We start from the raw sequence: 22,069 nt of genomic DNA, 5'->3' as shown, positions 1-22,069 counted from the left end.
AGAGGAGAGGAGAGGAGAGGAGAGGAGAGAAACTTTAAATCCAGCAAGGAAGAGAGGACTTGCTAGTGTAGTCCAAGGAGAGGATAGCCTTTAAATAAATCTAAAGTGCTCTTGAGATGCAGGATCCTCCGCTCCTGCTTTTCAGCAAAGCCCTGTTGCTGAGGCCTCTTCATTTACAGATGCCCAAAGACATTTTTAGATACTTGTGAGCTGAAGACCAGCTCTTAATGCACCTGACTCTTTCATCCCGAGGGAACGGAGGGAGATAAAACAGGGGCACGTTCCCCAACCTCAGCTGACTGGGGTCACTTCCCCATCCCATCATTTGACTCCTCTACCCCACCCCAAGCTGCTGCTCCCCTTCCTGCCAAAATTCAGGGCTAAGACCCGTTAGACAGGACCACAGAACGGATCAAGTCTATTTGTTTCAGAGGCTCACCCCCTTCCTATCTCTGCCACCCACCCAACACCTTCTGCAGGTCTATTCCCTGTCTTTGAGCTACCCAGCCCTGCAGGCTCAGCTGAGGGTGCAGGGGTGGTTTGGAGAGACAGGGGAGCTTTCTTCTCACCCACCCCCATGCTCCCCAGAAGAATGTCCTCTGGGGGAAGAGGGCTGCCACCAAGTTAGAGGAACTTAGATGGTAACGGCTGGTGTTCCCTGGTCCTCCTGGCGGAGCCTCAACCTGCAGAAGGCAAGAGAGGGCTAGCAGCCCGGGTCTTACCACGAGCACCGGGACACCAGCGGCCAACGAGTAGAGGAGCACCGGGGGCACCGCGCTGCTGTCCTCTGGGCCCGGGTAGGGCTTGCGGTAGGCGCTGTCGTGGCAGAAGAATCCCTGCACGTTCACAGTGAACGTGTCGGTGTATTCGAAGTAGTAAGCCAGCATCACCGTCCCTGCCATGATCACCATCTGGAAATAGAGCATGCTGCTGATGAGCGCCGCGGGCAGCAGGGGCATGCACGCCTCCCGGCCAAGCCAAGCCGAGCGGGCGGCCGACGCGCCACAGGCCCCCTCCGGGCTCCGCCGAGGCACAGCCACCGGGGGCGCGGCGGCGGGGGCGGCGGCAGGCCGAGGTGGCGCGAGGCGGAGGCTGGCAGCCGCTGAGGCAGGGGCGGAGGATGCGGCCGGGCTCCGGGATGCGCGGGCAGGATGCAGAGGAGGCGGCTACCCCCGGACGAGTCCCATCTGCCCTGCCCGCCCCCTGCCCGCCGCAAGCGCCGCCTGCCCGGCCGCGGGGTCGCGCGCAAGGGCGGGGAGTCCCCAGCCCCGGCACGGGAGCATCCGCGACACCGCAGCACTAGGGTTAAGCCCTAGGGCTGGCCCGAGGCAAGCGGCGTCGGTGGCACCTCGTCCCCTCGGAGGGCGGGCGAACGCTGTGGAGCTGCAGCAGCTCCCTGGCGAGGGTAAAATTCCAAATCTGAAGGGGAGGGGAGGCAGCAGAGATGGAGCTTCTAGAAACTCCCTTTCGAGGCACCAGCTGGGCTGTTTCAGACCTCCCGAACAGCGCCTGCGAAGATGGTGCGGGGACGACACATCTTCAGAGCGCAAAGCCCACCGGAGCGCAAAGTGTCCGGGTGGCGCTGCCGAATTGCAGCCTCTGTCTGTGCTCACTGCACTGCCCGGACTCTGTGACCCCCCCACCCCCCCGCCAGCTCTGGACAGCAGCCAGAGCAGTGTGGCTTCCAAGACGATGACAGAAATTATCTCAGAGGATTTTAGATTCTGAGTGGCTTTGCCTCCCTTCCAGTTTCCCAAGGCTTTGTAAATAAACCAACAGATTCAAGGTTTCTAGCTTCAAAGGCATCATCTTGGGTAAACCGGCTCTTTCCTGGTTGGTTCCACGTATAGCCTTTCTCATCTTCTCAGTCTCCTCTGATTAGCTGCTTGGGAGATGAGGCATTGCAGATTCTTGGGACTCAGGGGTACAGTCACCAGAAACGGGGAAAGAACTAGGTGCCTCATCTTGCTATTCCCAGAGTTCGGGTAATTGCAGGGATTCCTTTGAGGTCAGGAGACCCACACAGAGTCACAGCACAAGCATACAAAATGCAATCTTACGTAGGTATCCACGCGTGTGCGTGGATATTTAAGTAGCTTAGGAGCTATATGTATGCAGAGCCCATCCTGCAATGACTCGTGAGCTCTGCACACAAGCAATATCTTCAAGTTATTCTGACACTGCTCACACCAACCAATCCACCGGGCAGAGAAAGAAGCATTTGCAGAAGGGGAGAAAAATATCCCTAAGAGCTTTGCTCTTTTCGTTAGAATCTGAAATTACCAGATTTCTGGGGTGTTCATACATTTTAATGGGCTGTAACGTGATGGCTTTTGGAGGTGGGCCTTCATCAACAAGAAAACACAACATAAGCCAAAAACAACAGTTTTAATTAGGCAAACCACTGAATTTGAGGATGAGATGGTAACAACACTGAATTTCTTGACTATTAAATAGATGTGATATGGACCACCGTGTAATCACAAATTATCATTCAACAACTAATTATTTCAGAGCACGCTTGATAGATCACTCTTAATGTGTATGGCAGGCAATTTTGGCCTGTGGAAGTAATGTACATGAGTGAGCTGACATTGTATGAAAATGTGGCCACTCGGAAGATGCAGGATGTTAAGACTTCATTCAGAAATTCACTCCAAAGATATAGAGGGGTTTGAACTGCTCATCTGGTCTCCTGGTTAAGAAACTCATTACCTTACCAACTTGGTAGATTTTTTTTTTTGTAAGCATGTTAATTATAAAGGTATATCACCTTTGAAACAGTGGATGGAAATGTGCGTTATTTTCAACATAAGGATATTTTGGGATAGCCCTAGTGCTTGTACTTCGAATGTAAGCAGAGCCCTTGCTCTGTCTCGCACTCTGTTGGCAGCGTGACACATTGCAGACATTGAATAAATGTCATTTTGAAAAAAAAATGTGTTCACTTTCCTACCAAGTACATAGAGTGGTGCTGTGTGTCTAATGGGTAACCATTTAGAGGAGTATGTGACTCACGGTCTTTATGCCCATATACTGCCATAGTCAAAGAGACAGAGAGAATTGGGTGAGCAGCAAATGTGGCTCTGCATGGGCTAGAAGTAAGCTCTGCCAATGAACTGAACTAGACACCTGGGCAAGAAGCATGGTTTATTTGGGCTTCAATTTTATCTCTAGCCCAGTTATTGTAACCCTCACCACCACTTGGCCCAACTCCACTCAACAGGGTCAACAGAAGAGGGTCCATAATTCGCTACATCAACCATACAATGGTGTTTAAATTATTCTTGATTTTTTTTTTCTAAAAGTAAATACAGTTAGTGTACCTAATGTAACTCAAGTTAATCCAAAATTTGTCACCAGTCACCTGGTGCTCCTTAGCACAAGATCCTTTGTAATGGACCTGGACTTCTCTAGAAACTTGTACTGTGCACAGTATGGCGATGTGTTTCCTTTTTATCTGCTCCTTTAGAGTTTCTCCTTCTCAGAACTAAATATATTTTCTCCTTCCAGAACTTTAGGACACTCATGATTTGTCCATTTTACACAGCGAACGAATGCTGTTGACTGCTTCGTGGTTAGCTAACCATCAAATGTTAAAATTCAAAGTTAGTATTCCTTGCATTATAAAGACATCAACATAACTGTCACTTTCCATGAATATTTCAGCAGACTGGATATTCATAGCCCTGTTCCAGGTCTGTGTGTTACATACATCTCTGGACTCGGCTTCCCCTTTCTACGCCTGAGCTGCTCCTGGGAAAAAGTGAACATATTTTCTTACCTCTCAGAATATTTTGATAACAGTGAGAATATCTGAATTACCTTTTCCAAACAAGGGGCTTATTTCAGTGTATTTTCCACCTTACTTTCTATTAAGTCATTTAAGCAGTCCTTTCCAGATACATATCTTCACAACTACAAAGAAGTTTTTTAAGTCCTGCTTTAATTTTTGCCTAGACTTGGCTAGATTAAAAATAGCAATAATGATGTTTAATCTTTTGGAATCAGGACTAAATTTCTAATTTAATTTAATTCTTAATCACACCTTAATCATGTCTGTGTGCTCACAAACATTACAGTAATCAACTTCTCTTTACAAAGTACTGTTCTGGCCTTCAAACTCCTCCATATAATCTCACCCAGGGAGGCTGGGTGAAAATAATTTATATGAAAATGTGAAAGCTCAACCTCCTTCATTTTCAGCTCAAAGTAATCCATATTCTATACAGATGTACATGCCTTAATGAGCAGCTCATACCCTATACCATATTTGGTCACAGTACACTTCTAAGACAAACCCCGGGGAAGTGTTGATCTGTTCTAGTGTCTCCCTTGCCTTCCAGCTAATAGTATGTGATCTGATAGGAAACAGAAAGAGAGCACAGCAGCATGGGAAAGATGTGCCTCTTCCCCATGTGGTTCATAGTTATCTTTCTGCAGATGGAAGAAAGGTGAGTCGAAAGGGAAGATCTAAAAGAACTATGATGACACTAAGTACAGAAACAAAAAGAATAGCCGTGGGCAGGCAAAGGCTGAATATGTGTGAGTAACATGGCAAATGAAAAGTGAATGAATGGATTCTCCCTGTTGACCTTTGAGACCCCCAAGATATTTGCTGGAGAGATACAGAATATCTAATCTCTGCTCAAGATTGTTAGCAGCTAGTTTCTCTGTTACTGAAATAATATTCTAAGGGACAAGGGTTAGACCCAAATTAATCATGAGATTTTGTTTTGAGGATCATGTGTAGTTATAAATTCAATTTACTGCAGAGGAGGGATATGATGGGGGAGAGGGGAAGATTGAGGATTGTGTGTATTCCAAAGAGGATATGAAGAGATAGAATAGTAAATGCTTATTTCCATGTATTTCCAACAACTAACATGCAAATCCAGATATATTCATGAGATTTTAGCATCATGTATAGAAAGAAAAAACACAAATAAACAGAAAACCCAGGAAAGAACTTTACCTCCCATACATAGCTGGGATAGTGAACTGTGAAGAATACAGAGGTTTCACATGTGGCTAAGTAGGGACCACTCTTGAAAATAAAGTGTTCCTCCTTTAAACAACTGAACCCAGATTTATATTGCCAAACTTGAGAGAGTGATGTTTGAGGAGACTCAGGACTGAAAAGTTAGATGACTTCACAATAATGAAGAATCTTAAATATTAGCATATAAATTGATGGAAATTCTCCTGAGACTAGAGCAGACATAGAATAAGAAAAAGAAATGGAGTCTAATATGACTCTCCTCCAAGAGGCCCAAAGATAAATTAGACTTAGATATTTGAACTCAACCAATGGACAGAAGATGGGGACCCCTGTGGTTAAATTAGGAAAAGGCTGGAAGAAGCTGAGGAGGAGGCAACCCAATAGGAAGACCAGCAGTCCCCACTAACCTGGATCCCTGAGATCTCTCAGACATTGAGCCACCAACCAGGCAACATACACCAGCTAATATGAGGTCCCTGACACATATATAGCAGAGGACTGCCTGGTATGGCATCAATGAGAGAAGATGTACCTAACCCTTGAGAGACTTGAGGCCCCAGTGAGTGAGGAGGCCTGGTGGTGTAGGGTTGGAGGCGTGGGGGTGACATTTTCTTGGAGACAGGGGAGGAGGAATGGGATGAGGATCCGTCCATGAAATATGGTCCTTAAAAATGTTCATTAGCATTCGCAGGCTGGACAGATATGGCATGGCACATATGTAGCAGATATGAAGTTCCACATGCCCACCACCGTGCCTTAACAATTGGAGCAAGAGCTGTCCCTAAAATTGTAGTCTGACTGTGGAACCTGTTCACCAACAGAGCTGTCTTATCTGGCTTCTGTGAGAACAGATGTGCCTAATCCTACAGACACTTGATGTACCAGGGTGGGGGAGTAGCCAGGGGGTCCCCTGTGGGGGATACTGGAAGGAGGCAGCATTTGGCATCTAAATAAATAAATAAATAGACAACTAAATAAGTTTTTGTTTTTTAAAAAAGAAGTGCTCTGTAAACCCAAAACAAGACATCATGAAAGACACATAGACACATCGAAAGGTCTGAGTATTTGCGATTACATCCTTGACTTTTCATGACTGACATCCCAGAAGACTGCAACCTCACAGAAGGAGGTCTAGCACCTGGCAGGGAGAGAAGATGCTAGAATGGTGATGTGTGTGTCTTCTTTGATGTTCCAACTGCAACACAATCTTTATCTCAAAGGGCAGATGCTTCTGACTTGACAAGTAGTTGGTTGTTTCCAACTGAGGCCGCCAAGATGTCTTTAAGGTGCCTTACGCTCTGACCATATTATAATTATTCGATTTTTCTGCATTCCCAGGATCTCAAACCTTTTCTTTCAACATGGTTACCATAAACAAATCACATATGTCTTTGTTGAAACTACCTCTCCCCCAGACAGTGCGTGTATGAGTTTAATAGACTTGTCCAAAAGAGGCAAAATAGTTTATAAAATATGACTGCTGTGGAAGAATAGAAATAGTTAATATGCCCCAAACTGAATCCTTCTGTGTTACAGAGATTCAGATTATGAAGTTGGCAAACGTTAGCTGAGACATGCTGGTCATATTCACTGTGTATCCCTGAAAATGACTGAGCTTCTCTGAGTCCATTTGCTCTTCTGTAAAATTCAGCTTACAAATCATAACTGCACAGATGTTGAAAGGCTTATATTTACAAAATGCTTCATAAATATTAATGCCTTGGGAAATTCTGAGTTAGAAAACACACACAATCAGTTGTACAGACGGCCTCATCTAAGTCAGTTCTAGGTATTTTTCCATCTCTGATTTCAACTCACAATCACTCTGATTAATTCTGGATGCTCTGCTCCCCAGGCTTTCAGCGTTAGATTCTTCACTGTATGTTTCAGGCACTAAAATACACATTGTTGTGTTAAGCAGAAATCTATAGATCTAAGATCTCAGGGGACATTTCATGGTATTCTGATTCTCGGAGAGCAGCTTAAAACTCCTTGAAGAAAATGGACATAAGGATGTGACAACGTGAAGTGCCAACACTTTACCCTGGGAATCAGGGATGTTGCCAATCTGCGTTAGTATCTTTTCTCTGTAAAGTCATGAGTACAGGGTCCTGGCCATGTCATTTCAATGTCACAGTTCATACAGCTTCCGAAATTGTTGATAACCTTGCCTTCTTTACCTAAATATAATGCAGAGCCAAGGTCATTCATGACAATCAGAGGTCAGCACTACAACTTTTACTTTTTTACCACACCAATATAATCCAGGTGTGGTGACACCAGCAAAACCTCCATTGATCCATTTGGGTAAATGTCAGCCCGGAGCTCTGCTGAGCTGTTCGTGCTTCATGTTCCTTGAGAATACCTAAAAATCATTACGTGTGCTGTGATTCATGAGGACTATCCCAAACTAAATCACAAATCCTTCAAACACTTGGAGAAACAGAGGGTCCTTAACAGTGTGAAGCAAAAGATGTGGGTCAAATTGAGCTGGTGATATTTGCATGTCGATGCTCAAAAATAAAGATGTGAATGCTACTTGGCACTCCTTTGCTTGTCCTTGTATGTGCTGGGGAAGTGATTGACATGGGAACATGGCAGATGGTAGACATTCAGAATGATTCCTTCTTCCATATCTGGACCATAGCAACTACTAGGATTTTTGAAATTTGGAATTATCAGGGTTTATAATCCTGAGTTGTTAAAGCCCTGACTTGTTTATAAGCAGACTCTGCACTTTCTGGAGCCTCACATAGGGAGAGTAGTTTTAATGCTAACACTTTGCATTCTATATTTCAGAAGAGAGTCACTGTCGTATTTCAGAAAGAGGCCCTGTCGTATCACTTCAGGAAACTGGAGGGACTTGGCAGGACTAATGGCACTTTAGGAAACTATTTTCTGGCTCTCTGGGAAATAGTTATCAGTAGGTATTATCATGATTTTGGAAAAAAGAAAAGGACAACCCAAGGTTGAAGAAACCCCTCTCCAGTTGTTGGATTTTTGCTTGTTTGTTAGTTTTTAAACAAATTATCTAAAATTTTTAATTTTTTTTTTTACTTTCTTTTAGTATAAGCCCTAACAAAATAACTTTCCCAAGATGGCAAGATGGCTCAGTGGATGAAATCACTTGCTCACAAATCTGGCAACAGGAGTTCAATACCTGGAACCCAACTTTAAAAAGTGCAGACTGCAGTGCCACACCTCTGTAATTCCAGAAGTTCTGCATCTAGATGGGAGGCAGTCTGGAGAATCTCCATGATGCCAGCCTGGTCAGCTAGCCTGGAATGCAGTGTACCAGAATCAAGAGACCCTGCCTCAAAAAATGCAATGAAAAGAGAAAACTAATCTTGAAACATCCATACTGCCACATGCATATAGTCTCCCATTCTCCTATAAACACATAATACACACACATTCACACACACACACACACACACACACCACATACATACATGCATACATATACCACACACATGTTTACCACACAAAGACACACAAATTACACACCATATACATACATGCATACATATATATACACATATACCACATACACAGATTCACATACATACCACATACCACACACACAAACACACATTATACATATATAGCACACACATACCACATACTCTCTTGCACACACAACACACATACCATACATGTGCACATGCATGTCCACACACAGACACACACACACACACACCATACAAGCACACACATAAAAAACCTATTATATCTCAAACCACTGTGGTAGCAAATAATAAAATCTGAGCTTCAAACTTGGCATGCTTTGACATATCATCAAAGCAAAAATGTATGGTTTGATGACTATTTAGAGTTTTAACAAAATACATGGAAGTTTTTTGTTAGAAAAGCCAAAGTTCCCTCAGGATGCCTTAGTCTATGAAGTTAATTAAGGTTTTATGATTCAGTGTTCTATTTTTATTGGATACCAATATAAGTCGAAAGATATATTAAAGAAAATCATCAATGAGGTAAAATATTTTATTCTCATCCACTGCATTCTATTGAAGATGCCATTACACACTGAAACACTGACAGTACTAATGATGGGGCAGGATAGTGAAATATAATGAGCAACACTGATTTAATAATAAAATGGAAACCAGAAAAGCAAACAGAAGAACTTACAGTGATATACTTCCCTCACAAGTTCTTCCTCCAACTTTCTCTAAAACTACTTTGTTTACAGCGATGCAGTATATAAATATGTGTATCCTTAAGGATAAACCTTTCAACTATTAGTGTCTTCTGATTTATCAATTTAAGTATTTATATTTTCTTTCCTTAACTAAAATTTATTTTGTTTACCATTCCAAATTCTTGGAGAAAGAAAGAGGAAGGTGAAATACTTTATTATTTACTTGAGTGTGTGTGTGTGTGTGTGTGTGTGTGTGTGTTATGCATATGTGTGCATTGAAGGAAGAGGCTAAGTATTTTGTTTTATCAGCCTCTACTCTATTCTCTTGAGATAGAGTCTCTCACTGGACCTACAGATTTACTAGCCAGTAAGCTCCCGGAATCTACTGTTCTCTGCCTCCTAATGCTGGGCTTCTAGGCATGTGTAGCCACAACTAATTTTGTATGTTGAATCTGAGAATTTGAACTCAAGTCCTCATGCTTGTGCACCAAGCACTCTTACTCACTCAGCAGTCTCCCCTTCCTCCTTGAACGATCCCTCAAGTTTCTGAGTAATTTAACAACCCGCTCAAGTTTAATGGGTATCTCAAATAAGCAGAGAAACAAATTCACTGAAATGGAACTCTAGAAAAATCACTTAAATCCCATGGCAAGGCTATTCAAAACTAGTGATAACTTTCTCATTTCTGTCTTCCTCATGTGATGGTGATGCTGAGCCAAGTAGACAGGTCATGAAGGAAGCCTATTTCCCCTAAGTCCAGAATCATTCTCAAAGACAGTAAACAACAGAGAGCTCTTAATTGAATGCATGTACTTGAGGCTTATCTTTTATTTGAATCCAATTAAACTTACACAAAGAAGCCCAGTCCCAAATGTTTACCTGTGTGAAGTCACCTATCTATGGGGCAAAGAAAAGAAACTCACTTTTTCTGGTCCCTGAATCCACTTTACTTCAGTTACTTTTTTTCTCACTGAGACATTATGGTTTGTCACAATCAAACAGCTTATTTATTTTAAGTGTGTATATTTCTTATCCTGAAATCTATCTAAATGACTGGATGAAACCAGATTCCAGGCAGGTTGCAAATCTAGGCTATGTGACTCTTAGACCATATGTTCTTCTGCACTACCCTGATGTTCACCAGATTCATATCAGTATAAATGAATGTTGAGGACAATGACACTTGTGGCAAGGTTTTGTTTGCAGAATGAGCCTGTTGATCATATGGTCTGGGTCCAAAGAGATAGATGAGTAGCCTAGTCAAACCTTCCTCAGAAGTGTGTTAGGAGATTCACATTTGGTTTGTTAACCTCAAAGAAACAAACACCTGATTTTTGGCACTCCTACAGTCCATTTGGGATAGAATGAGCAGCATCCACAAGGCTGTCACTCACCAAGACCTTATTTCATAGCTTGAATCTTCAGACTTTTAAACCCTATCTATCTACAGCCTGGTGCAATAAGAGTAACAAGGCCAGGGTCTCTAAATGACACTGAACTTTTACCTTGGCATTTGGTGGACCTGGGGACAAGATCATAGGTATAAAACAAAGAGCCTAAGACACTTTGTTCAGGCTCCCCAAAATAAAACAAAACAAAAACCACAGACTGTGCTGCTTAAGAATGGAAAATCTTTTTCCTCACAGTAATATCTATCAAAGTGCCATAGGAACTGGCTTCAGCGGAAGCCCCTCACAGTGGCTTGTACATGACAGGACATGTACATGTCTCTGTGTGTCCTCAGATGACCCTTCTTCTGAGCCTATATACATAAAGAAATTCCCATTTCTTACTGAACAGCATCTTTATCTGATCAGAGCCTCACATCTATTTCTTCATTCATCCTCAGTGATCTCCCCAAAGGTCCTACCTCTAAATATAACTTTGTTGGGTCCGTATTTTAACATGGATTTGAGGGGCAAGGGAATACATTTCAGTCTATCACTGCTCCTATTGACGTTCCAAATCTATCTATCTATCTATCTATCTATCTATCTATCTATCTATCTACCTACCTACCTATCTATCTATCTATCTATATCTCTCTATGTACCTTGATATAAATATTTAGAGATGATATAGCTATAGATGAAGATAGATAGATATTATCAAGATATGCCATAGAGAAGCTCCATTTTTAGTGGCGAAAACAACTGCTTGCTGGAAACTTAAAAATGGCTCAAGCTGTTGAAGGTCACCACTGAGTTTCTTTTCTGCTGAGATATCTAGTTAATAGTCGCATGAGTTAGAACACTTGGGAATGATAAATTATAAATACTCATTTTTAATGATGTCTAAGTATCCCAATCCAATGGATATATGGCTGAGCTCTTTAAAGTTAAGTTAGAGAACAAGTTAATTTTTACGACCTCATTGTAAATGTCAGGAAGCCTAAGTTAAAGCTGAATCAATGGCACATATTTTAACATCTCTTCGACAGCACTGTCTCACTCCAGCTACCTCAATAAGATTTTTATACCATAAACTCTGTCATCTGAAGTGTGGTCTTTCTCCTCATGTAGCTAGGAATAAACACTCATAAAATATTGAGTATTGGGGATAAGCAAACCTATGTATTTTTTTCTTGGAGTCAGAAATTTAATTGCCTACTCTTATTAATCCTTATAAGGAAATCACTGACTACACTCATAAACTGCAACAAATCAATTACTGGCAGGTAACAGAGTGTAGTGTGAGAGGAGATAAGGATGGTTAGAAGTGGGTAGTATTTCAAGGCTTCCTTAATGCTGTCTGAGCTAGCCAAAGCCTCCTTTGAATTTAAGTTATGCCTCCTTCTCTTCAGCTGGAGATGACTGCATGATGAAGACCACCAGAGAAATTGTGCACCTCTCATACCATCATCACAAGGCTGTCTGCTCAGACAGTTTTTAAAAAGCATACTACACCCTTTGCCCTACTGACACACTGACTAACATAATCTTGTGCTAAGAAATGCACAAACTAGTGGTGTGCATTTTTTTTAAAAAAATCATATCCTTTAAGAATCTAAAATACTATGCAAAGATCCATATCAGGTACAGTACAACAGATTATCTTCCATCTGCTAACAAAACCAACTATTTAAAAAATAAGTACTATGTTCTCAAAGAAGGATATTCAGTAGGATAATTTTTTCTAAAACTGAGTACTATGCTATTTATTTACTGACATAAGGGAAAGCAAAGAGACACATTTGACTATTTACCGTATTCAGACATTTGATGTTTTAATGCTGCATGATTCTTCATAAAATTCTATGAAACAAAGATAATTATCTTGCATTTTGTCAGAACCTTGACAACTTGCCAACAACTAATGACAAATAGAATAGATATTTGACCCATAAACTAGCTATCTCTAAGAAAGTTTCAACACATTTTAATATAGTATACCAATTCTACAAATGTTGTGTGAATTAAGGGAATTTTTTGATTATATAAACTGTTACATTGACATATTAGAAAACATATACATTCCAAAAATAAGTAAACCCAATACATCAGATCTCAAAGGCATTTTTGTTTGGTAAAGGAAGTCCGAGTCCGTTTTAATAGTAGGACTCAATTATGTCATTCTTGAAAAGACAAAGCCATGACATTGGTAAATACATCAGGGTTTGTTAGGGCTTGCATAGGTATGTGGTATGAATATAAAGGATTATGACAATGAATTGAGAGGATAGAAAATTGCTACCTGAACGCTGTAATAATAATCTGAGCCATCCTTGACTTACTATCCACACATCTACATATAAAGAGGAAGCAAATCATAGAAAACACTATAGTAGATATCCCTTCCCCCAAGACTCAGGGATCTTTGTAAAAGATGGGGCATAAAAATTTAAGAGCCTCAGATAGTTGATGACATAAAATAAACATGTTTTTATAGCTACAACATGGCTGAGGCACATGTGAATTTACAGTAATTGTGACATCATGCACAGCACCTGGGCAAATTCTAGCATAGGGGGATAAAGATGGGCAGGAAGTCTCACTACTAGCTGATAGGCTAAACACATAACAGGGCAATTATTCTCCCTAGACTAGTTGGTGACTGGACTCAATGAGTGGGAAGAAGATGAAAATGTGCATCAATCTTGAAGATGGATGGGAAGAAGTATGAGGGTGGGAATAGTGGTAAGGGAAGGGGCCAAAGAGATCAATGCATTCAATATACATTGTAAGAAATGTTCAAAAAGCAGTGAAAGTGTTGCAAAAAGAAACTCCATGAAGACTTTCATCATAAACACATTATAGATTATATTAGCATCCTAATAAGCCTTATGATGTTTTATAGTTTTAATCTTACACAGAGAATGAAGTCTTCTATAGCTCTGGTATCTTTTTTGTTGGCAGGCCCATCCGCATTCTGATGGATAGACGCTTGAGGGATGGTGCTAAACAGTGGGGACTGATATAGTGCAGTCTTTTCTATTTTATTTGCACTTGTTTTATTATAAGGAATACTGCGGGCTTCTCAGGCTACACACCAATATATTAAGAGAAAGGTCCTATTCAAGAGTTAGGCAGAGTGTCAATGGGTTTTATTCTCTCTATTCCTCTCCATGGTAATTGGAAACAGGGGTCTGTACATTGTTTTAGTGGTAAAGGAAGTGTAGTAATTCCTGTGGATATATAGAGTGTTCTAGAAGACATGACATAGAAGGAATAAACTGATTTGTTACAACTTAAGTAAATAAATAAAATAAAATAGAGTACATGGAGTTTGGTATGAAGTAAGGGATAGTAAAAATGAGATGCCACAGTTCAATCTGGTAATAGTCTATAGTTGTTTACCATCAAACTTCAGCCAGCAGCCATGCCCACTTACCAAACCTCAATCTGGTATTTACAGCAAACTCAGAAACCTGATGGCAGGTACCAGGAGGGAAGGAGTCGTCTCTTTAAATGCTTTACTTGTAGTTTTGAAAAGGTTATTGAAGCATTTCAAGAATTTGGGCGTGCCATGAAATGAGTACATATAAATAAAAAGAGTCTTGAGAAGGCTCTACGGAAATGTTAGCTGTTATTAACTTTGAAGCTGAGAACCTGACTCAGCAGACTGCCAAAACTACAGAATGAACATCTCTCAAGTCACCAAAATTCCAAACCCTCCATCTTTTAAAATGTTGAAGTATTCGTTTCAGGTGCATAGGATCCATCCACATGTGCTTGCACATTGTGCAGCATAGTCATACGGAACAGTAATAAACATAGATAAATGAGCTGAGGAATATGAATGACTCAGTAAAACCGGAGCAGTCCATCTTGATGAGACGATTATCCTTTCAGGGAGAAAACTATTAAAATGCAAATATGCTAAATAAATCAAATTTGGGAGGTCAAACTTTTCAGAGACATCCAATCCACTAGCAATATCACATCTCTGTGGAATTTCCATCTGAATTGTGCTGATGATGTGCAAACTGGGAGTGGAATGAAAGAAGCCTTTTTGAGGCTATCGGCTTCAGCTTCAGCAGGTGTTATGTGTTCTGATAACTAAACCAAAATGAGATGGATAAAATTCGTTGCACACATATTTGCATTTTGCTAGAAAGATAGCTCTGTAATAAGCAACTCACAGAGGAAATAAGAAAGTATATGGCATAATTCATACAGATCAAATATTAAATCCTTTGACAACATTATAGTAACATCTTCCACTAGGCCTGCTGGGTAAGGCTTGAGTTGGGTCTTAACAGTAGTTTTCTCAGGCAGAATGCCTACTCTTCTCCCTAAGGCACCTATGACTTCCAGAAGGTTGCATTTCCTGCATCTGTGGCTTCCAGGCTTCTTAAATGAAAACTCAGATTTAGATTGTGGTAGTAATACTTGTTGGTTTATCACCAGTGTGTCATCCTGCTAAATTCTTAGTCTTCTGCAATGTCCAAAGTCACTGTCAGGAATAGCTGTAGTAGGAACTTCTACCAGACTTAAATGGTGTGCTGGGACCTTTTTAGACTATTTACAGAACTAGCATTCCTCAATGTCTTCTGTGACCCCATTCCTTTTTACTCTAACACATACGTAGGACACCACGTGCTTATAACGCACATGAGTGAATGTGATCTCAGAGGCCGACCATGTATGCCTGTGTTCCCACTAATCAGAAGGGTGAGACCAGCGTGAGATACACAGGGAGCTTCTAGCAAGGTTGCACTGTATAATGAGACCTTAACAAAAAATAGAGGGAAAAAAAGGAAGGAATAAAGGAAGGGAATAAAAAGAAAGAAAGGAAGGAAGGGAGGGAGGGAAGAAGGAAGGAAGAAAGGAAGGAAAGAATAAAGAAAAAAATCCACTCTTTTGAAGCATTTTTCCAATACTTAAGAAGTGATAATGTTACTTACTCACATTCAAAGCAAAACAATGCCACCATATTTTTTTGCTGAAAAAATACAGAAAATATATACAACAATAAAAATTGGTGCTAATGAGATTGTGCTGAAATGGATATTTTTCTATACTATCTGAAGTTAAAATTTGTGGGAAGGCTATTAAGTGATAAGTAACAATAATTGGATACTTGAACCAGTAGATGTATATTTCTAAGTCTCTCCTAAGGAAATAATTGAGGCTTAAAAAAAGAAATTATGCTTTAACTGTATTATTTACACCCATGGTTAAATGGAAAAAAAATGTCCAGCAACTATGTACAATGAAAGACATTATAGGATTACATCACAGCAGTCTATCAAGTAGCAAGTAAAAGTATTTCGGAAGAATTATTTAAGCCTCATGATTCTAATTACATTCAAATTCGGGTGTATAAAAGTAACTTTTATTTGTCATATCTAATTGTCATCTCAGAGGCTTATTGCTGAATAAACTCACCCCTTCTAGCCATTTCTGAACACTGGCTGGTTGTATCAGCTAAGTTGTTCTGGCCCAATGTCCTCTCCAAGCGGACTGATTCAAATTGGCTCCTCTCAGCTTCTGGCTGAATTGTGCTGCTTGACCTCAAACTAACCCTGGGATCTGTTCTAATCTTCTGGCTTCTTCATCTTCTTCTGGATCATTCTGTCTTTACCTGCCTCTATAAAGCTGTCCATGTAAAACTGTCTCCCCTCCCTTCTCTCTCTCTCTCTCTCTCTCTCTCTCCCCCTCTCTCTCTCTCTCTCTCTCTCTCTCTTTCTCTCTCTCTCTCTCTCTGTCTCTAATGTTCTCTTAAGTTGCCTCTCCCTCTTGTGTTGTTCTTTTGAGAGGTGGAAGTATCCAATCTCTGACTCATTCTGTCAAATCTTCCTTTGATTCATCAGTTTGCCTGCCCTTCAATTAGATGTCACTTTCATATATGACTGCTTTCTTCACAATAAAGTAACTTTACCTTTATTGTATGGTATTAAAGGTGTGTAATAAGGGTGTGTGTGTATTCCAGCCAAGAGACATTAAAGTAGTGTCATTCCAGCCAGATTACACAGACCTAGAAGGTGTTTGGATGTGACCCCTTGCCAGAGAAGCCATGTTGCTGGATTAAAATTCCTTTGTAATGCTGTGTTTTCTTTTCTTGACTCCATGTTCTGAATTTTCATTAAAATAAGTCACCATGACAAAACCAAACAAAATTGGCATTGCTTAAGGAAGTTACTAATCTAAGTTGTTATAGTAAGCCAGGGTGGTGATACCTAAAAGTGGAAGATAAATCACATCCCTGCAAATAATCTACTCCTTCAACACTTGCTTTAACCACAATTGTGCTGGTAGAACATAATGAATATGAGACTACTTAGTGGTCTAGAGTGGTTTGTGCACAGTCTATGGAACTAATAGGATTTGAGTGGAACCTCAAATATGTTTAAATTTTAGTAAAATAAAGTGGTATACCATGGGTTCCAAAAACCTGTGTTTAAAAACAAAAAATGAAAGTGACAGGCATGGTTGGGAAAATGGTAGAAGACTATCTTAGTCAAAGAGTGAGGCTAGCTTTGGTGAGATGAGGGAAGCTAGTTTAGAAAGTACATTGGGTCCAGATTGTAGAAATAATAATAATAACAATAACAATAACAACAACAATAATAATAATATAGATCTAATGACTTAAAATTTATCTTAAATATAATAAAAAGCCATCTACACTCTCTGACTGAGAAATAGAAATACAAACTGCATGACCTAGGGAATCTTTTGATACTGATTTGAATGATCCACATGGTACAGGAGAAAGAAACATGCATTCACATAGGGCAGCAGAGGAAGCCATCCCCATGTGCAAGACAATCCTTCTAAAGTTCAATCTAATGTTCTCTCCCTATTGAAACATTTCCATAGCTTCCTTTACTCTCTAATACAAAAAGACTTCTTAACATTGTCCAAGAAGCCCTACTAGTCATCTGCCAATCTCTCTGGCTTCCATTTTCCCCTAACTCTACACCTAGCTTTTTGTAGCTTATCACCATGCTACCTCCTCTTGCGGATAGCCCTGGGGCTATTTATAATTTGATGCTAATTATGTTCTCCTGGGAGGGGCTGCAAAGGAGGAATGAGTAGCACTCAGGTGATTTCTTATAAACCTTCTTCCCACCTTAATTTGTAAAATAAGGGCTAGAGCCAGTGATTGGGCAGATTAAGGGAAGGTTGAGCTGATCTTTGGGTGAGAGAAGAAGGAGGAGGGGATAGAGAGAGAGAGAGAATGACAGAAGAGGAGGTAGAAGGAAAGTGGAGCAGAAGCACTTGGCCTGAAGAAACTGCAAATTATAAGGGGTCACATAGATGGGGAGGATGATAGTGTAGTGGTAGATCTGCCCAATCTAGGTGCACAGCTTGTATTCATATTAATTGAATTGTGTTTTCATTGCTGGGCACAATTGGGTTGGAGACTTACTGCAACAACCTCCAATCATAAAACATTTGTATTTGTGCTGTACTACCTAGGATATCCCTGACTCCCATCTAACTAACAACTCTTCATCTCTTACATTTCCATTCTAGCATCGCTTCCTGAGGAAGTCATCTCCAACTTCTCTAGCCCTCTATTTAGGCTCACATAATGCAAAGTGATTTACAGTTACTATAGTTGCCTCTATTGAGAATATATATTTGTGTATGACTCTTTTCTTTTTGTACCACCCACCACGCCTGCTAAAAGATAAATCAGTGTTTTGCTTTTATATTTCCACTGAGTAAAACTCCATGACATCTGGCATGTATTTAATCAAAGTCAGTGAGTAAGTGCATGATAAATAAAATGTCAATTGAATCAAAGAATAAATTAGAAATAAAGAATAATTTTGAAAGATTTAAACAAAACAAAACAAAACCTCTAGAAAGGAAGGAAAAAAATGACTGAGTAAAAAAATGATTTTAAAGTGCACCTAAGTAACCATAAGAGACAAGAGTGTGGAGTAATAGTGTATGCCTACTCTGTTTCTCCTTTCTGCTCCAGTGGAGGCAGTAATTTACTCACCTGTATAACAGTGACGTTCATTGGCTCACATCAGGAAAGTTTTGTTCTTCTGAACATGGAGGATCTGCAGATCTATTTCCTCTCTTAATGTAAGGAGTGGGGCAGCTATTCTGAGTAACTGTTTCCTGCAATAGGTTCTTTCAGCCACAGAGTCTGTGATTATCAAAGAAACAGAAAACTGCAGCTTCCCTCTTTGGCCATGGATCTTTGCAATTAGTATGTGTCTACTCACAGATGTTCTACTTGTATTTTTTCACTCGCTTCTGAAAGACACAGTGGAATTAAACAATATTATAGATGTCTTTCCTTAGTGCATGATGTTTTACAAAAGTTTTTCAGAGAAAAATATAAGATGGAGGAGAACAAAGCAGCCAGTGAAAGAAGATTTTTTTTCATCTACTTAATTATATCAGGTCTTTCTTAGTGAAGAACACTAAGAGGGATACTCACAATGACATAGGTACAGCCCAAAGACAGGGTCTTCCAATCAAGCAAGGACAGCATGACAGATTCTGAGCTACTAGATATGACAATCATGCAATCATGCACCTAGAAAACCCTCATTTCAGAAAACAGTGAGAAAACAGAACCGCTATGTTGACTCATTTGTTACATGGCTCTGAGGATCAATAATGTAGGCAGTGGAACAGTGGCTGGAAGATATAATGGAGTGACCACCTTTTGTGCCTCTTTTAGTTTCTCAAGGTAAGAACTGTGTATATTCTTGACCATTAAAAATCCAGAGAGGTACTCATAGCACAAATGAAGATACAGGAGGAGGACAAATCATTCCTGGGGGCCTGGGGGCTTGGTCTCTTTCCTTCTCATTTTTTAAATTTTTTTTTGAGAATTTTATAGAATGTGCTTTTTTTTGTTCTGTTTTTTGTTTTTTGTTTGTTTGTTTGTTTGTCTGTTTTTAGAGACAGGGTTTCTCTATGTAGCCCTGGCTGTCCTGGAACTCACTCTGTAGACCAGGCTGGCCTCAAACTCAGAAATCCACCTGCCTCTGCCTCCCAAGTGCTGGGATTAAAGGCATGCGCCACCACCGCCCGGCATGCGTTTTAATAATATTTTATATTTAGTCCCTCAATCAATTCATTCCAGGTCTACTATTTGGTGCTTTTTCCCCCCAATTAAGTTATTCCACAGTCAAATTTATTTGTGCTGGCCTTTTAATTTTGAGGCATGTAGCATAATAGATTTGCTAGGGATTAAACTCTTAAAATATATTCTTTCTCTCTCTCTTTTTTTTTTTTACCAGCAACTATTATTAACCAATACTTCCTTGCAAAGGGATGGGATTTCATGGAACCCCTCCATGCTGGGATTTTGTCTGACCTTAGTTTGCATAGATCCTGTGCATGCTAGCACTCTTATGAGCTCATACATATGCCTCCGTGCTGAGTTCTGAAAACACTGCTTCCTTGTAATTATCCACTTGCTTTTAAAATCTGCCTACCTCCTCTTCTGCAATGATCCATAAGCCTTAGGAGGAGGGTATGATATACAGGTTTTCTTGAGGGCTGAGAATTCTGGAATCTCTTATTCTCTGTACCCTAACTAGTTGTGGGTCTCTATCGCCTGAAAATTGCCATCTCCTGAAAATAGTGACTTCTCTGGTGAGGGCTGAAAGTTCCATTAGTCTCCAGGTTAACAATACATCATTATGAGTTAGTTTAATACTGTGTCTATATAGCAGAATAGTAGTCTTCGGTTCTCTCAATTTCCTATGATCTGTTTAGCCACAGGTTCGTGGCTCCATAAAGGTACCAGGTATAGGTTTCACCTTGTAGAGTATGGCTTAAAGCCAATCAGAAAAAGGTTGAAAGTCATCTCTTATTGTGTGTGTGTATGAGGGGGTCCATTTTAAAGGTGATCACCAAGAATAAGAATATAAACTGTGGTATTGGCTTCCCTCACCGGGATTAGGAAAGGGGAGGTCCAGCCACTCATGGAGATAGATAGGAATGTGAGTATAGGCAGGACTCCACCAAGGGATGCATGTAAGAAAAGCACCAGGGAGAAAGTGGAACATTCCCAACAGAGTGTTCTCCAGCAGGCAGATAACTCTCAGTTTATCTGAAAACGAGAAGTGCTTTTTCTTTAATTTAGCTCTGACATTAAAGCCTCACTTCCAGATTTTAGAGTGAGAAGTTGCCTAAAATAAAACAAACTAACCCAATTCAAAAGCAGAGTTTTAGAAGTATTTATAGGTGTGTGTGTGTGTGTGTGTGTGAAGGCACCCAAGTGTTCAGGTTTAAACACCTAAAAAGAATTCCATGAGAACAAAGCTTCATCCTAAAGTTCAGAGACATGACCAGTGATTCAGAAAATGTGTCTTCCACTCTCCTGATAGCATCTATCTACAGTCTTACCTCATCCTTCTTTCCCTTCTCTTTTGGAACAATAACAAAGACACAAACACTTATTTTTGTTTTAGAAACTAAAGCTTGAATATGCCCTCTTTGTGGAGAATCCTATATCAGAATAATTCAAGTTCTGCCAAATCCAGTGATTGATCCAGTGCCATGTTTTGAAACAACAGAGCAAGAAGTGCTTCTCACAGGAGTTCCCATGTGAAACTCCAGAGCTAGAAGTTGCCTTGAAAATAAGTACTGTGTAGTGCCTCTGCCCATTTCTTTTGATGAGAGAGATGAAAACATTGCAAATGTAGGGTAAAAAGCTCAGTGTTCAAATAGAAGACAAGAGAGATGTAAGTATTTTCAAGAATGGTTATGGGAAAAATATTATTTTTACTGATAATAAGTCATGAAATTTATTTTAAACAGTTCTTTATTATATATAGAATTTTAACATTAGCAACAATAGCAAATCTGTATACTAATGAGATGGAAATGCTTGTCTGGTTTTACATAAAGGATTTAATCTTGGTTGAATATTTGGTACTGTAGGACACAGAACACCATCAACATTCTTCAGATTATTATTATTCAATATTTTATTGCATGATAACTAAATCTGAGAATGCTGCTTCACATAAATATCTAGCATAAAATGGCAGAAGTATATCTGGGACTGTTTAATAAATTATTGGAAAGGTTATGGGAAAAATAATCCCAAGTCACAGTTCATTTAATACAATTATTTTATTTTGTTTTATTTCATACATAACTATAGTGTGTTTTAATCAAATCTATCCCTCCACTCCCTCTTCTACAATTCCTCCCCTGGCCCTATCCACCACTTGGCCCCAGTTTCTTGTGCTGTATTTTCTTAAACCCACTGAGTCGACTTAGCACTATCTGTATGTGGCTTTAAGACTGTCCACTTGGAGCATGGGCATCCTTTTATGTCTCTATCCCTTAGGAAATCTGACTCTTCCTGGTCTAGCCATCAGTCCCAAGTAGCTCTTCAGCTAGAGGTAGGACTTGATGACCCCCTGATTCTACCCTGGGATTTTAACTGGTTTAATTTATGCAGGTCTTAACAAGCTGTCACAGCTGCTGTGAATTTGCATGTGCAAATCCCCTACTATATCTGGAAAACAG

The 22,069-nt window shown here is 40.2% G+C and overlaps 1 protein-coding gene across 6 annotated transcripts in view; it reads right to left on the bottom strand.

Annotated features, from left to right (window-relative positions):
- The window catches only part of Plppr5 (phospholipid phosphatase related 5), a 274,811-nt gene that overhangs the window by 115,781 nt on the left and 136,961 nt on the right, over window positions 1–22,069 (bottom strand). For 3 of the 6 annotated variants that reach the window (XM_031375292.1, XM_031375294.1, XM_031375293.1), the window contains one exon: window positions 723–911. In XM_031375292.1, the coding sequence (XP_031231152.1) occupies window positions 723–911 (189 nt within the window). Of the gene's footprint in view, window positions 1–722; window positions 1,424–22,069 lie in introns of those variants that run through there. The other 3 variants (XM_031375295.1, XM_031375296.1, XM_031375297.1) reach the window with 2 other exon arrangements.

The sequence above is a fragment of the Mastomys coucha genome, unplaced genomic scaffold (genome assembly GCF_008632895.1).
Source record: "Mastomys coucha isolate ucsf_1 unplaced genomic scaffold, UCSF_Mcou_1 pScaffold16, whole genome shotgun sequence".
Lineage (NCBI taxonomy): Eukaryota > Metazoa > Chordata > Mammalia > Rodentia > Muridae > Mastomys > Mastomys coucha.
The sequence above is the reverse complement of the archived record's forward strand: the minus strand, read 5'-3'. Positions and strand labels throughout refer to the sequence as shown.